Source organism: Paroedura picta, chromosome 8 (assembly GCF_049243985.1).
Source record: "Paroedura picta isolate Pp20150507F chromosome 8, Ppicta_v3.0, whole genome shotgun sequence".
NCBI lineage: Eukaryota > Metazoa > Chordata > Lepidosauria > Squamata > Gekkonidae > Paroedura > Paroedura picta.
The window spans coordinates 13,960,314-13,977,353 of record NC_135376.1 but is presented as its reverse complement, the minus strand read 5'-3'; the positions used below and the strand labels follow the sequence as shown (position 1 = coordinate 13,977,353).

The 17,040-nt window shown below is 43.4% G+C and overlaps 1 protein-coding gene across 6 annotated transcripts in view; it reads right to left on the bottom strand.

Annotated features, from left to right (window-relative positions):
* Positions 1–17,040, bottom strand: part of TNIK (TRAF2 and NCK interacting kinase) — a 315,869-nt gene that overhangs the window by 46,448 nt on the left and 252,381 nt on the right. For 5 of the 6 annotated variants that reach the window (XM_077348406.1, XM_077348407.1, XM_077348408.1 and 2 more), the window contains 3 exons: positions 14,791–14,955; positions 11,719–11,958; positions 2,841–2,947 (listed from right to left, as the gene is read on the bottom strand). In XM_077348406.1, the coding sequence (XP_077204521.1) occupies positions 2,841–2,947; positions 11,719–11,958; positions 14,791–14,955 (512 nt within the window). The remainder of the gene's footprint in view (positions 1–2,840; positions 2,948–11,718; positions 11,959–14,790; positions 14,956–17,040) is intronic. The other variant, XM_077348411.1, reaches the window with a different exon arrangement.

The following is a 17,040-nucleotide window of genomic DNA, read 5'->3' as shown; positions in this document are numbered from 1 at the left end:
TGAAGTCAGTAGAGGGGGGGGGGGTGAGAAGTACCGGGTGTCGCTGCAGATAAACTATGATTGCTCACCACCTCTTCTGGACACTTATTTACTGACTTCAGACATTGATAAGCTTGCCTTTGCCCTAGGAAACTGGGGCAAAAGCAAGTAAAAGCTGCAAAACGGGCACCTCCAAAAAATATCCAAAGTAAGCATCAAAAATAGTCAACAATGATGCATTTTTTAAAAGACCAAGCAATCACCCTTCAAAGCTAAAACCACTCTTCCTATGAGCCAAAAGTCCTTCTAAAAAGTATGTTCTTTGAATCCCCTCTGAAACTGCAAGGCTGTTGTGCAACAGAATCATAGAGTTGGAAGGGACCTCCAGGGTCATCTAGACCCTTGCACAACTACCTGCCCACCCACGGTGATCCCAGTTCCATGCCCAGATGATGCCTCTCCCAAAACCAGAATCCTCGGCCAGTCTGGAATGGAAGAAATTCGCTTCCCAATCCCAAAGTGGCAAGCGGCATTTCCCTGGGCATGCAAGAAAGGGCCACAAGAGCCAAACACAGACACAGTCCCCCCCAGGTGGAGCCAGGTCATAGGCCTTAACCCCTCTCCATATGGGAACCACTGTCTGGAGGGTGGGGTAGGGATTTGTCACTGCTGGGCAAATTGTTGTTGGGACTGTTAGGGGGTTTTATGCATTTTTATGGCGGGTTTATCAGGGAATAATTATTTGTAACCCGGGCTAAAAGTTGAAATAGGAGTGGCGGGCTAAAAGTTGAAATAGAAATGAAATATAAAAATAAATAAATCCCTTCTGCCCACCCACTTACAATCTACTTAAGTTCACAGGATTAGCTATTAACTCTTCCAGTCACTCTGATCTTTCTCATGTATTGCTGTGTTGTTGTTGTTGTTTTTTTTTTTTTGGGGGGGGGGTGCCTCGACTTTGTATGCACCAAGTTGGGCACTGCATGTGCCATAAGTCCAGAAGTAGTAAGCAAAGCTACCAGCCTCCACTGCTAACAGGGTAATCCCAACAGATTTACATCCCTGTAAGTCCATTAAAGTTGGTAGTCCTAGAAAGGTATAACTCTGCTTAGGATGGCACCGACAGGAGATTCCTATCACTTTGCAAAAACGCTGAGAAGTCACTTAGGACAGGGGTAGTCAACCTGTGGTCCTCCAGATGTCCATGGACTACAATTCCCATGAGCCCCTGCCAGTGTTTGCTGGCAGGGGCTCATGGGCATTACAGTCCATGGACATCTGGAGGACCACAGGTTGACTACCCCTGACTTAGGAGATTCCCAAAGATTCTTTGGGGTGGGGATGAAGATCAACCTGATGGTTAGGCTGGTTTAAATTCAGACAACACCAAGAAACAAGGCAGCAAAAGCAGCCGCAATCAGAGGAGGGCTGTAGGTTGTTTTCAGACATCCAGTGGTGTATTGTTATTACCCTTTTTTATTTTAAAAACACATACATCCTAGCTAAAACTGTTCCTTATTTATGCGCCTTCTGGAATTGTGCCTCTGTGTGTGCACCACCTCAAATGACCTTAATCTACTTTATTTAAACAGCACGCCAACAACAGAAAGAAGGTAAACCTGCAACTCACAGATTAATTATTCCACAACTTTTATTCCTCAGCAGCTGCAAAGATGACAGTCAATGACATCTGCCGGGTTCCTATTTCCTGATGTTCCCAGTTTTGTTAGCTTAGCTATTCCAAGCCACAGGCAGCAGGCGGATGCCTGACACCTTATTGGGCTGATCTGCAATGCCTTGCACCCCAGCTCCCTCCTGACAAGAGACAGGGCTTCTGTACGCATTCTGTTTTATGCACTGGCAGCTGCACCAAGAGGTAACTGCTGAGTTTATCTTGAGGCAGCAACAAGCCTCTTGATAGGCCATTTTACAAGTTACAAGGGATTGTGATGCCCCTCTTGATGACCGCCGTCCACCCAAAGAGATGAACAAAAAATGGCACAGTTCAAATCAGCACTCCTAGCACCAAGCCCCTCTTTCTAGAGGCGACCCCCCCCCCATCTTCTACTTTAGTGATGCCATTACTGGAAGAAGCTGCCATCTGGATGCAGGCTACTTTCCCAAAGCAGGTAAAGGGGATTCATGAGAAGTAAATGGCGTCCCCAAAACCTCAGACATTCCATGTACATGTCAACTTGGGGCTGGCTGCTGCATATGCACTGAAACTTAGGGGCAGCACAGCTGCTCCTCCAACTGTACTTATCTACTGTCAGAAGTATTAAGGAATTGATAATGTATAAGCAGAGCTATGTAGCAAGTGAATTGTCATAAACAAATTTAAGATTTTAAACGTGGGATTTACATAGTAGTCAAACAGGGACTTCGTTATTATACTGAGCAAAGAGGCAAAAAGGCAATGCAACTTGGGAGAGACAGGGAACACAATTCCCTTTTCCTCCATCTTCCTGCTATGCATCACACACAGGGTAAATGATAAGCAGGTATGCAATTACAGAAATAAGCAAATGAATTTGGGTGAATTCAGCCATCTGCTAAAGACCCTTCCTCCAAAGGAAGTGGCTCTTTCTGCAATGGTGGAAGGAAAATTGAGGTATAAATATTTTGATAACTATTTAAACTTTGTTCAGTGGTATGGTAAGGCAGGGGAAGGATCTACCTCATTGCCCAGTGTCACAGCAAGTGGGTGGAAAGGGTATGTGTCTTAAATTCAGCATTTTGGAATCCCTTCACTGTGATTAATTGACTCTTTCAATTTCAGACCAGAGGTTCCTCTGACTTCCTGCTTGTGGCCTGAGTGGAAGGCATGTACCATTAAGCTGTCCCGCCTTAGATGGAATTACCTGGCTCTTATTGGCTGTGATCCCAGACGAGGACCCAATGCGTTGCCATTCCCAGGAGAGTTTTTTCGTGCTAATGCAGGCGAGATGGAAGTAGTTCGTTGAGGCACCTTTAAGAAAGTGAAACCATAGCGGCTTTTGAGAATGCACGGTTAAAGGCAGGTCCCCAGTTCACAGCAGCTACTGAAACAAATGGACACATTTCAAAACACTTTCCAGGGCAGAACTTTGCTTTAATGCTCACTGAAATTTTAAAAATGGATTAAGTGATTGCACATTGCCCTGAAAACCGGTTGAAGACGCCTCGATGCTTAAAATGAAAGAAATATTTCATTGACAAGCGGTTCTTTTCTACAGTGCATCATTACAGTAAATACTTGCATGTTATGAAGCAAAAAAGGATTAGGGGTTGCTAGAAGACTCTTACCATTAGAGGACGGCAGGATGCCAACCAATCTGCAATCTGCACCTCTTTTTCCTTAGCTAAGTGTTTGCCAAGAGATGGCAAAGTTTCGCGTAATGCGTTGTTTAGCTCACAAGCTTAATTTTGGCAGTGGGGTTGCTTCCCTTTGGGCTTCCCCCCCCTCCCAAAGAGGAAACATTTGCACAGAAAACTGAACCCAGGAAAGTCAATGCTGTGCCAATAGAGCAAAGCACAGGTGGCTGATGGGGCAACATTTCATTCTTTTTCTGGACATCCATAAAGTCTGTCGCCAACCCCAATAGAGTGACTGTATCTGTGAATTTCAAATCTTGCATTCCAATTATGCCTGCCCTCCAGAATTTGCCATCTATAGAAGGCTCGGGTAAATTGTTCAGTTCTTGCTGTGTGTATGGTAATGAAGGGGCAGGGTGGTCTGTTCCCTGAATGGCTCAGTAGGCCACGAGCTGCAAGTCCCAAATTATGCAGAACACTGAATAACTGTACAAAGTAGTTGAGTGGTTCTGAGCAGTGTTGCAAAGATACAAATTCTGACATGAAACGTGGGCTATGAAAACAGGGTTCTTCCTCCCTCTCCATAACCGCACGGGCTAAAAATGCAAGAATTTTTGAAGGAAAGGAAACAGAGCTTTGCAGGAAAAACAGCTTGCAAAACAGGTAATGCAGGATGTGCAACAACCCTGGGATCAAAAACCAAATTATGGAGCCATGGGAGAAAACAAATTAATTAACCATTTGAATGCCTGAAATTCACGAGATGGGCAAATGGAAAGAGAATGGGAGGCTGCAGCTTTTGATATTTTCTGCCTGCCCGCGGCCAGTGAGGACAATGTTGAACTGGAGGATCAAGCAAGCAAGGATGCCTGGAACCTCATTGGTAAGTAATTCTGCTATGTGAGACTGAGCAGGTGCAGAAATAATGTCCTGGTCTAACTTACAATTTCAGTATTTTTTTTAGAGCAGGGGTACATTTGGAAATGAATAAAAAAACCTGAAAAAGGTTAAATAAATACAAACATACAAATGAATGTTTAAAAGTATTTTACATAGAAGGATTATAGGAAAATACATGTATTTATTATTAAAGACTCAATAAAATTTGAGTCCAGGGGCACCTTTAAGACCAACAAAGTTTTATTCAAGGTGTGAGCTTTCATGTGCATGTATACTTCCTCAGACGTGTACAGGAAAGCTCACACCCTGAATAAAACTTTGTTGGTCTTAAAGGTTCCCCTGGATTCAAATTTTGTTCTGCTGCTTCAGACCAACACGGTTACCCACCTGAATCTATCTCTATGAAAAGGCCTCAGAATTAGCCTCACGTGTTAAATCCATACAACAATAAAAACTAGGAATCAACAGCCTAAGCCAGAAATATTTCGATGTAACAGCCTTCTTCGGTGGTTAGGCATTGAACAGCATACATAAATTATACAATGCATATACTTAAGGCATAAAATACATTCTAGCAGATGATGGGAAGGAGACTATGAAAATTGTATTCATATACACTATGTATTGCATGCATATACAATACGTATTTTGTAATACATGAGATCAGCTCCTCGTAACAACTGATTATTTGGGATCTGAACACTGTACGGAAGGTGCATACTGTATTCAACCAGGGTTCTCAGTGAAAAATGAAGAGACCGCTACAATTCCTATTTAGCCCTGTGTGCCATAGTGTATATGAATATAATTTCCATAGTATCCTTTCCATCATCTGAAAGATTGCATTGTATGCCTTGAGCCTATGTTCTGTACAATTTATGTACCCCTGAAAAAGGCTGCTGCGCTGAAACTCATCCGGTTTAGGCTGTTGGGTCCTAGTTTATTTATTGTTGTATGGATTTTACATGTGAGACTAATATTGAGGTCTTTTAGTGTTTTTGACCTTCTTTAATAATAACTACATATATTTTCGTATATTATAATTTTTCTAATTCTTCCATGTAACATACTTTTAACATTTGACCATATGTTTAGTCTGTTTGGTTCTTTGACTTAATTTTTTTCCGGGGGAGGAGTTAAGTATTTTCTCCTCTATTCTTCTGTAAATTTGTAAATGCCCTAATCCAGGGGTCTGTGGGTGGGCACCTTTGGAATTCTAGCACAGAGTACTGGGCACAACTGCAAAAATGACTGCCCCAGAAGGTGGAGACCATGCCCAAAAAGCCAGGGACCGGGGACATGCATAACTCTGATAGCAATTCTTCAACCTTTCAGACTGAACAATTTAACACAGCCTTTCTCAACTGTTTTTTTACCATTCAGAAACCCCTGAAACATTTTTCAGACATCAAGAAACCCTAGAAGTCGCTTGCAGAATGTGGTTGGGAAGTAAAGCAGTGTACACACCCACCTGGGGCCCCTCCTCTTCCCACCCCTCCCAGCCCCATCACTGGCCATTTTGGGAGGGGGTGGGTGGGTTGACATGATCATATATGGCTGTCAAGAAACCCCAGGGTTTCACTAAACCCTGGCTGAGAAAGCCTGGTTTGACAGAATGCCTTTTAAAATGGTGAGACCACGAAGGTTAGGGACAAAACTGTATATAGAAAAATATAAACCATTTATTATTAGAGCTCAAAATGTTTAAAAACCATAAAATAAAATATTATCTATTGGGCACACCTAATGCTAACTACTAACACTAATGCTAACAATTTCAGGCCTTTTAAAATGAACATATTGTTTCAAAATATTTTCTTGAACATACATATGGAGCGCTGACCTGCAGTCATACAAGGAAGGTCTATGTGCTCAGGTGGCAGGTGCTCCCAAAGCAATCAGATCTTAAATGGCCAATCAGAAGCCTTGCTGGGCACAAGCCCCAGGTAACCCCACCCACTTTCTAAAGACACTCGGGAGTCACCAGGAAAGATGTTGGCATTTGCCCAAAGATTCCATATTGGAGACCCCTGCCTTGATCCTTCTCTTAACTAAATAGGATTTTTTGATCCTGGAATTCACCCCGCCATGGTTAAATTGAAGAGGCCAGTCATTCACAAGATCAATCTGAAACAGACCATGGATCAAGGGCAGGGGTAGTCAAACTGCGGCCCTCCAGATGTCCATGGACTACAACTCCTGGGAATTGTAGTCCATGGACATCTGGAGGGCCACAGTTTGACTACCCCTGATCTAGGGCGTCTGGTGCTAAGCAAGACCTTAAAAACAGGCTGATGTGCACAATCCAAGAGGCACACTTGTCTTCTTGCAGGGACCAAAAGACTGTCCCAAGGCTCAGAAGGTTCAACTGAAGCCAAGCCTGTACAAAATATTCAATGACTTGAATTGGCACACTCTGAAAAGTTCTCATCCTTCTACAGTTTGGGGTGAACAACCACGGTTTTATAGACATGATTCTGCCACCTGTGACGTCGTATCTACAGAACAGGGGAATTGAACATCTGTCACATTATGTATTCCAGTGCCTTATAATAAAGAGTGAGAAATTCCCCCTGAGTTGCTGAGGTGGTCAAACTTATAGTTTGCATTCACATAACAAGGAAGTCAGCAGCTAGACTGTGATTATCCTTGGTCAAAGACATACAAAAATTTAACGAATGCTCTCTTCTGTGCTTGAGTTTTAGTTGGACAAATGATTTTGATGGGATGTGAATGCATGGCTCTGACTGTAATAATTACACTGTTTGCCTTGTTGCCTTGGAATTCCTAACTACAAACAAAGGAAGGTGGCAGAGCTGGTGAAAACCAAAGATGAACCAGAAATTGAGACACCATTCACGGATGGAAATTAAATTTTGCATCGAAAAATTGCCTTCCCATATCTCTGGCTACCTCAAATTTTCTTTCAAACAGGGAAACATTTGCGTGTGTCAAATATCATATATGCTAGCTGCAAACATGTGTCTTTTTCTGCAAGATGAATGCCAGGATATATGAGCCTCTGATGTCTTTAAACGGGACAGAATGTATTAGTTGCTCAGAAGTAATTTTTTGTCATCTGTTGTTTTGCCTCTCAGCCTTCAGTAAAGATGCCTACTGCAAACTCGGGGGGGGGGGGGGCTACAAAAAAAAATCTAGACCGGGAGAGGCCTTACAAAACTCTACAGCAAAGGCAATATTACTCACATTCACCCGTATATATCTTACTCCAGTTTATGGAATTTGAAATCTCCAGAATTTAAGATCTCTAGTTTGTTAGTTTGGGAACAATTCTTTAACTCCAGAATTCAAGGCAGCCAACTTTGGATACTGCAAACCTCCATGGCCCCCCGAGTTAATATTGCATATGTGGAACACCAGCCTCCAAGTGGTGCCTGGGGATCCGCCAGAGTTACACATCATCTCCAGACTGCAGAAGAGAAGTTCCCCTGGAGAAAAGGGAGGACTCTGTGCCATTGTACTCCTCTGATGGCCCTGTCCTCCCCAGTCTCCATCTCTGCTCCCCGTGCCCTGCCAGGTGTCATGATAAATGATGGCTTATTTAAACCAGCTGTTGTGCAAGGTCTGGTTGATCTGGCAGGCATCATTAGACTAGATGTGGTTTCTAGACCCTTACTGCTTCCTTTCCAATGCTGAAAAAGAAATCCCAGACACTATCCCAGGGTCCCTTCCATGGACAGTTTGCCAGCAAAGTCTTATTATATATGCAGCCTCCTTTCTATGCAATAAATAGAAAGGGAATGGGGCATTCTGTGGACAAACCCAGAGCAAGCCAAGCTTCCTCCTTCTGATTCTTGTATAAAGGATCATTAATCTTTTCAATAAATTCCTGAATTTCTAAACTCTGAAACAAAAGTTTGGTGTTTTTTTACAGTTCTCCCTATGGCCCATTATGCACGGCCGCCAAAACGGCGATTTCGGGTCACATGGAAAACGCGGAGGGGGAAGACGGGACGCACACCGGTTATGCACAGGGCGGGGTGCGACGGCGGCAAAACCCAGTGTAACCGATTATGCACACGGCGATCCCGGCGCCACTTCTGGTTGCGCCCCGGTCACCCGAAAGCTGCGCTTTCTTCTGCGTTTTGCGAACGCGGCTTTTTCAGCGGCATGCACCAAAACTGCGGCCGATTGCAGCCGGCCCCGTGCGTTATCAGTGATTTTAGTCGCCGCCATTCCACCCCGAATGTGCGCTAAAACCCCCGTGCATAATGGGTCTATGTCTTACCATTTTTCTGGTTTAAAAATTTCTCCTTAGAAGAGGCTGACATCTCTGAAGTGAATTCCTGCTTAGTAATCAAATAGAAGGTGTGGACAAAAAGCCAAGGAAGGACAGAGTGTCCAGAGAAAACTGCATGAGTAGCTGGACGCAAGTGCAGAAACTGTTGGCCTGGGCTTCCCCGTCTATGTGCAGGAAACTAAGAGCAACAGTGTTATCTAACAAACTACGGTTTCAGCATTCAGATGTCACAACAAACCACAGTTTGTACAAACCTCACTCAACAAGCCACATACAAACCACCATTTAGAATCACAGTTTTAACAGGGGTAAAGGTAAAGGTAAGGTAAAGGTATCCCCTGTGCAAGCACCGAGTCATGTCTGACCCTTGGGGTGACGCCCTCTAGCGTTTTCATGGCAGACTCAATACGGGGTGGTTTGCCAGTGCCTTCCCCAGTCATGACCGTTTACCCCCCAGCAAGCTGGGTACTCATTTTACCGACCTCGGAAGGATGGAAGGCTGAGTCAACCTTGAGCCGGCTGCTGGGATTGAACTCCCAGCCTTATGGGCAAAGCTTTCAGACGGCTGCCTTACCACTCTGCGCCACAAGAGGCTCTTTTAACAGGGGTAGTCAAACTATAATTGTAGTCCATGGACATCTGGAGGGCTGCAGTTTGACTACCCCTGCCCAAGAACAAGCCACAGTGAACTGGGAAATTAGCATTCAGACGTCATATCAAACTGAAGTGTAACCAAACAACACCTTATAAACTGTGGTTGATTGTGACGTCCAAAATTAGCTCAAGAGACTTGCGAGAACCACTGATGATGAATGTCTCTCGATGTCACTATAAGCCGCTTCTTTGTTGTATGTCAGTCTTGGGGAAGTTACTGTTGACTGACCAGTAGCTAATCAATTAAACTGTATCTTTGCTTTTCATAGCCACAGGATCTAGGCAAAGCGCTGAATCAGCAAGGGAGAAACTTTTAACAGCCATGTTGTAATTCATCCAAAAAAAGAAAGGTTATAAACAAGGCAACTGCATTACTGTATTGGAAAAGAGCCTTAATTAAAGAGCTACTGGCGTCACATCATTAAGGCATAAAGTTTCTGGAGCTCTCGCTGAACACTCCATCAGGTATTGATTTCAATTGAGGCATGATGTCAGACTAGAAGCCTTCAGGTTTGATCCAGTATGGCAATTTTATGCTCCTAACACTTCTCTTTATTGAGAAAAAAAGAAGGCAGCCAAGTAAGTGAGCGGCTGATTTATTCCAATTTCAGTGAAGGACGTGAGAACTTCCTTTGCAGTATTATTAAATGGTATTTTGTGTACTTGCCAGGGGGAAAAAAGTAGCTAGCTGTTTTAGTTTGCTGATGTAAAATATATTCTGGTATCTGTTTTAGAGTCTGATCAGATACCCCATGGCCGCTACATTTGGTGTTGGGCTACCAAGCTGGGCTACGGTATAAGCAGATAGACCTTGAACCAGTGTAAAGACCTGATCTTAACTTCAAAGTCCTAGTAAAAACTGCTGGAGGTACTATACTAATGTCTACTTCTTGTTCTGGCTTGAAGCACCTTGCAAGGTCTTAGACTTCATGGATAGAACAGTATTACTGTCTAACCAACCTAAGACAGGTGGTGCAAACACACCCCTTCCTGCCAAAAATTTTGGGTGAGTTGACTGCACAGTAGGGCTGGGGGAGACCAGGTCTGAAACAGCAGGTCTTGACCCACCAACCAGCATACATGAAGCAGGCTTAGATCAGAACCTACGTGCATAGAAATTGCATGCATGTAAGCTTCTCCATGGGATCAAGGATCCCATCTATTGGAGGTCACAGGACCTGCATAGATTGATAGAGGGGCTGAGGTTACAATTGTGTTTCTCTTCTCCCCTGCCCCACAGTATTCACTCCTCCACTATTTGCCAGGTCCCTCTGAACAATAATAAGGACTGTCCCAATTTTGTCTTCAACTCAGTAATTACATTAGAAATTGGACTGTGTTCCTAACAATCAGTCACATGGAAATATGCCATTAAGGTGTGGTCAAAATATTCTTTATTAGAATCCCCAAGTCAACGAATACATCTAATGTGGCAAGACTTATTTTTATCATCAAGTGCTAATACCTTCTTTGATGAATAGTGTGAATTGGGATTTTCATTAGAGGATTTAATTATTATTCAAGACACCTATCAAAAAATCTAACAGAAGCAATTATTCAGAACACCTATCAAAAACTGTAACAGAAGCAAAGTATTGTTATTTACTGATTCATACAGGAAGTGCTCATGGCTATATCCCTACAACTTCCTGTACACATGCTAATTATTTGGTTACTACTAAAAAAAATCCCAAACACAGACTTTTAATTCTTTTGGCAAGATGTAATTTGCTTCCAATTGCTGAATTGTTTTAGGATGCTTAGGGCTGATCCTGTGTTGAGCAGGGGGTTGGACTAGATGGCCTGTATGGCCCCTTCCAACTCTATGATTCTATGAATACAAAGGAAGGTTTAAAGGTATTCACTGGATTGAAAGAAACTGTGCTTTGTGCATCTGGAGCAATAGAGACCATCTCACACGTACTGTTGCACTGTCCTTTGTATATTGAAGCTAGGCATGATATATTGGGATTTTTTGCCAACTATGACATTCAGTGCTCTAGTCATTATATTATTTTGAAAATATTGTTTTCCACTAGTAGGGACTGGCTGGGAGCTGTTGCTAGATTTCTTGCATACGTCTTTAAATTGTCTCTATTTATCGTTTTATTGATTTGCTCTGCTCTCATTGTATCCATAATTTCACCAACCTACAGTTGGATGGATTGAAACGGAAATAAAGATTTGTAAAGATTAAGAATTCTCTTTGTTTCCCTACAGCTATGGTGTATTAGCAAACATACCTAATTATGATTATTATCTGTGAGATATTCAGTGGCCTTGGTCACGCTAGACTTCTTGTAGAATTCCGGTACTTTTCTGGGAAGTCTGCTGTGACTGTCTACAGCCAGTAACTAAGAGCTAAGAGCCTCTTCCCACATATCCCTAAATATGTAATGGACCCATGCTAGGGATCCATGATCAATCAAGGCTCCCATGATGTGTTGCATTCCTAAGCGCTGAGGGACCAAAATCTGCCCTTAACATCCTTGCATGGTAATGGTGGAAGAAACCAATCAATGCTGGTGTAAATGGCATGGAATATCATGAAGTGTGAAAGAGAGACTGGAGATGCCCTTGAAGATGAGCCTGCTCCAAACTTTCCAAGTTAGCAGTGACTCAGTTTTTACCTTTGGTGGAATGTCTTCCTCCTGTCGTAACCAAGAACTTCGGTCAAACTTTTCAATGCGAGGGGGGAGAGGAGGGTTTTCAGAAGTGGGGTCCGAGTTCTGCCTGGGCATCTCGGTGCGGTGAGAGGTCACCGTCAGTGCCTCCTGAAACCCAGCCATTCCCTTTGTGGGCTGTTCATGCAGTGACTGAGAGGCTGGCAAGGAAGGTCCTTGGGATTTCACACTGACCAGATGTGGAATCTATGCACCAAGTCAAAACAAAACCATCAGTATAAATGGAATTAAAAAAAAATGTTTTAAAAATATGAATAGTTTTAAAGCATTTAAAAAAACCTTTCGTTCCCCAATTTTTTGGGTGTGTTGGGTAAACTATATTATGAAATTTCAGGGTATACGGTAGGGTGTATCCAACCATTGGTGGATTGTGGTTTTCTCATTTCTTCCCTTTTTGCTGCAGTCCACTGAATGCAAGATTTTGCTTCTAAGAGGTCATTAGATAGCAAATGTGTTGGTCTTTGCCCCCCAGACAATAAGGGACTAAGTGCCGCGGGAAGGAAGAAAGGGTGGCCATTGATACCCACTTTCCCACGAACGGAAATGCCATTCCATTGGAGGAAATGTATGGCTGGATACACCCCAATATTAAGCTTGGTTAAATTTTTAAAATGCTATAGATGAGGTTCCACTTTAATCCTGCCCATCTTTATATATTTATTATAGTATAATCTTTAGCTGAATGATCATGTGTTATTTATGAAATGGTTTAGGAAAATTCCGAGATGAAATGCAGGCTTAGCTATACTGGAAAACATAGAGGGGACCCAATTTCCTCCAGGCTTCTGTATTATAATTTAATGGTGTTAAGAGTATTCAGGATGGAACTTCGGAGGTGGTTTTGTTGGCCTGTTTGTTTTAAAGGGAAAATGCAAAGAAGAAAGGGGGCTGTTTTCGCGAGTTTCAAGCTCTGGGAAGCTGCTGAATTTTGTAAGCTCCTTCTGCATTGGTTTACTGCAGTACAATAGGTGTCATCGCTATACCCGATTTACGCAGACTGATTTGCAAGGTTGAAGTTTCTTTGCGTTATGATCCAATATTCTCCTTACTGAGAGCACACAGGCACTTTTTTCCGAGCAGAGCGAAGTCACCTGAACGGCTACACAAGACAGTTACAAACAGGAATCTTGGAATTGCTTGATCCAATCCATGGAGCACACACTAGGCCAGGCGCCCAGCATGGCAGGGGCTCATGGTAATTGTAGTCCACGGACATCTGGAGAGCCACAGTTTGGCCACTCCTGCACAAGGCCATGTAGCAGCCCCCCCCCCCCAGCGACTAGGTTCAATCAAAGCACCCCTCTTTATTATACTAGAGGTGGGGGTGAGGAAGGTGATACTATATTTTGTTTTGTTGCTCTAAGACGTCCTAACAAGAGCGTTTGACTCCTATGAAATTAATTTCAGGGTGGATCAATGGTATACACTGAATGGGGAAAAAAGAAAAGAAAACAATATGATGGAAGTCTTTTTAAGTGCTTCTAAGGCACTGCGAGTTCGTTTGGTTGAAAAAGACAGAAAGATTGCCATGCTGGAACAGACCCAAGTTCTATAAAAATTTCTTAACTTCACCCTTCATATGGTCACATCTACCTGGTGGTTCCCAACAAAGAACAAATACAGAGGATCCCACTTTTCCTTCAGAAAGTTCTGAGATGCTTATAAGAGAATCCCAGGCAAACTCTCCCAGGCTAAAACTGGCTTAAGCACAATGGCACAAGGATATGTTACGCAGTAGAAGGAGGAAAAGGGTGATAGGGCTAGCTTATAAAATTGTAGGCACCATAAGAATGCAAATATTTTCCCTGATTCGATTGTGCAGCCCCAGTTATTTCCTTTTAACTCACGCCCTCAGGGCTGTTTCCCACACTATGTGGCAGCAAACCCAACTCTAGCCCTACCTGCACACTTGACACACAAACATGCAGCTAATCTGTATAATGTACATGTTTCTAAAGACTTTTGTGCTTCATTATTTAAGAGGTATATACATTTCTAAGAATCCTGGATATGCACTTAAAACATATGAATGCTAGAAATACCCTGTTCTACTTCTGCTGTCAAGGAAAAGTAACACAAAAACACATAGCCTGGATACCCAAGAGGCGTTTAGCAGACACCCCTGCTTTAACAGCAAGCTGTGTGTAAATATATAATGGAGTCTTCATAGCTGAAACCAGAGTACAGGCGCACAGTTTGAACCTTTCCTGTTCTCCCCACGTGAATAATCTCAAAGCAAGATAATATGGTTTTACCTCTTGGGCTTGTTTAAAAGATACCCAATCCCTGCTTTTCCCTGGGGGTGGCCAGAGGGAGGGCAAAAGTCCGGCTTCATGCTTACAGGGTTGCCTTAGCCCCCATCCGCTAGTCCCCTTAAGACACAGTAGGGTTGCCAACCTCCAGATAAGACTAGAATTCTTCCGGAATTATGACTCATCTCCAGACTACATAGATCAACCCCCCTGAGACAATGCCAGCTTCAGACATTGGGCTGTATGGCATCAATTCCTTGCTACATTCCTTCCTTTCCTCAAACACTACCCGTCTCAAACTCCTCCGGATATCCGGGAATTTTCCAGTCCAAAGTTGGCAGCCCCAAGGCAGAGAGAGTGGGCAACAACTGCTATGCTTATTTGAATGCGTGATTGCCCCCCAAACACTCCAAGACCAACATCTAGGCGATTCTGCATGTGGCAGTTCATGCGTACCAGCGATAAGCCCCACAAAGCCCAGGAAAACCTTTCTGCACTCTGCTGAACCATGCCACAGCAACCTGAACCACCCATGAACATTTACAAGACAGGCTCAGCAGGTCCAAATCAAGGAAAACACGAATTCCACAAAGGGATGCATTGAACATGTTATCGACTTCTTGCATGCTCAAAAAAAAATGTTCGCGTGGATCTCTTCTTTGGCTGCCGTAGTGCGGTTGGGCAAACTCTACCTTGCTTGGGAATCCTTTGGGTGGTCCTTTGCGGTTTGCGTCTGACCAGCAAAGAAAACGAGCTGCTACTATACCTGTGGATCCACTGGTCTGAGCAGGGGTGGCGTCCGAGCAGTCTGTACCCCGCTAATGCTAAAGGACTCTGACCGAGGAGGCAGGTTTGGATCAGATATCCTGTTAGCTACTTTGTGAGGCATCGCTGGGGAACTCTGCCGGTTCAGTCTGGAGCGCTCCTCGACCTGAGGGAGAAAAGAAGCAGTGAGGTCACGTTCTCTGACTCTACCCCCCAGTGTGTATCTTGAACCTGCACAGCCATTTCCTCCCCTCCAATTTCTACTCCACAACTCTCAGATCATCAGCTAATGCTCAAACAAAGAGTTCATGTTTCTAACCGCAGGACTTTCATATTGGTGGGAAAGAACGTTTTCCAGCAAAAAAAAGCAAGTAAATATATTGTTCAGCTGATTAAACGAGGAAATAAGCAGGGGAGGATGGATTAAACAAGAGCTTGCCAATCATGCAAGATGAAATTGATAGTTGCGGGAAAAAATCCCCCATTTGAAATTTAAGAGGAAGGGTCTTTGTCCTGGGCCCGTAACTTATGGTCAAAGCAGGCAGCCGTGTGCATTGAATAACAACAACAGCAATAATACACCTACATCTTGCAATCACTTTGTGGAATATTATTCCTTTAAAACAGACAGTGATGTACCTGGCCTACTTTTCAGTATGCAAAAGTGTGTCCTATTCTGAACAGTACGGCAGCTGTAACTCTGCTGTAACATAAAGCAGGGAAAGAAAAAAAAATGACACAAAACCTGTTTCAAACCTGAGATGTGTAAATACAGGTACACCCCGCAACCAACACAGCGTGGGTTTAAGGACTGGAAGGGGAGGGCAGGTAGAACGAAATGTGTACTTTTAAAATGCAATCTAATCAACTGTAAACATGACTTGTGGTACACATTAAACGAAATGGTTTACAGCTGTTCCCCTCAGCTTCATTAATTGGAACCACAGTCAAGATTTACAAATTATTAGTCAACATGAAATCTGCGCTTGTGGTAATAAGGTGCTACGTTTCTAAGTTATGACACAGTTGCTTAATGTGAAATGATGAATGCACACAAACTAGTGAAATATTATAAGCATAATTGTTGTTGCTTCAAGTTTCGTCTAGGGCATGTTCCTGAGTTGGCAGGTATGGCATTGTTTGTAGTTTACTTAAAAACCAAACAGATACTTGAAAATTGGCAGCTGAGCCTTCCCACTTCATAGAATCATAGAATCATAGAGTTGGAAGGGGCCATACAGGCCATCTAGTCCAACCCCCTGCTCAACGCAGGATCAGCCCTAAGCATCCTAAAGCATCCAAGAAAAGTGTGCATCCAACCTTTGCTTGAAGACTGCCAGTGAGGGGGAGCTCACCATCTCCTTAGGCAGCCTATTCCACTGCTGAACTACTCTCACTGTGAAAATTTTTTTCCTGATATCTAGCCTATATCGTTGTACTTGAAGTTTAAACCCATTACTGCGCATCCTTTCCTCTGCAGCCAACGGGAACAGCATCCTGCCCTCCTCCAAGTGACAACCTTTCAGATACTTAAAGAGGGCTATCATGTCCCCTCTCAACCTCCTTTTCTCCAGGCTGAACATTCCCAAGTCCCTCAACCTATCTTCATAGAGCTTGGTCCCTTTAATTGTCTTTCCCCAGTTGAAACTTGCACCCAAATACAATTATGCATTCCCAATATGAAAGTCCTTTCCCTTTTCCATAAGAATGAACACAATCCAATAGCTACAGCATGTGGTGAACAGCAAACGATATCAGCTTTACGCAATGATCTGAGAGTCTGGAGACTTCTGGACCCAAATTCCTTTTGATTAATCTGGAATGTCACGCTATTGATTCAAATCTCTACAAAATGGCTATGCAGGTTTCCGCAGTCGTCTACAGCTTGTCTTGAAAGCAGCCCCAGCCCAAGCAGATTGCTGAAATTTATATCATTCTAGGAGATTATAAATCACAGGCAAGAAAATGAATTTTGAACGTCACGTCATAAAAGCCGCAATCACTGATGGCTATCATTGGCAGAATCTCAACTGTACCGTTCCGAGATCTCCTCGCGCGGGCCCCACCAGCTGCAGCAAGGAGAGCAAGCCCCACCTCAACAGGAGCAGGCAGCTGAAAAGGGGAGGCATGCAGAGAAAGAACACCTGGCAACCACTGGCCTGGCTTTCACCCATCGTATGCAACACTAAATCATCCCAAGCTAATTCTTATAACCTCTCCCTTAGGTTCCAGCAAGGCAAGCCCAGCAGCA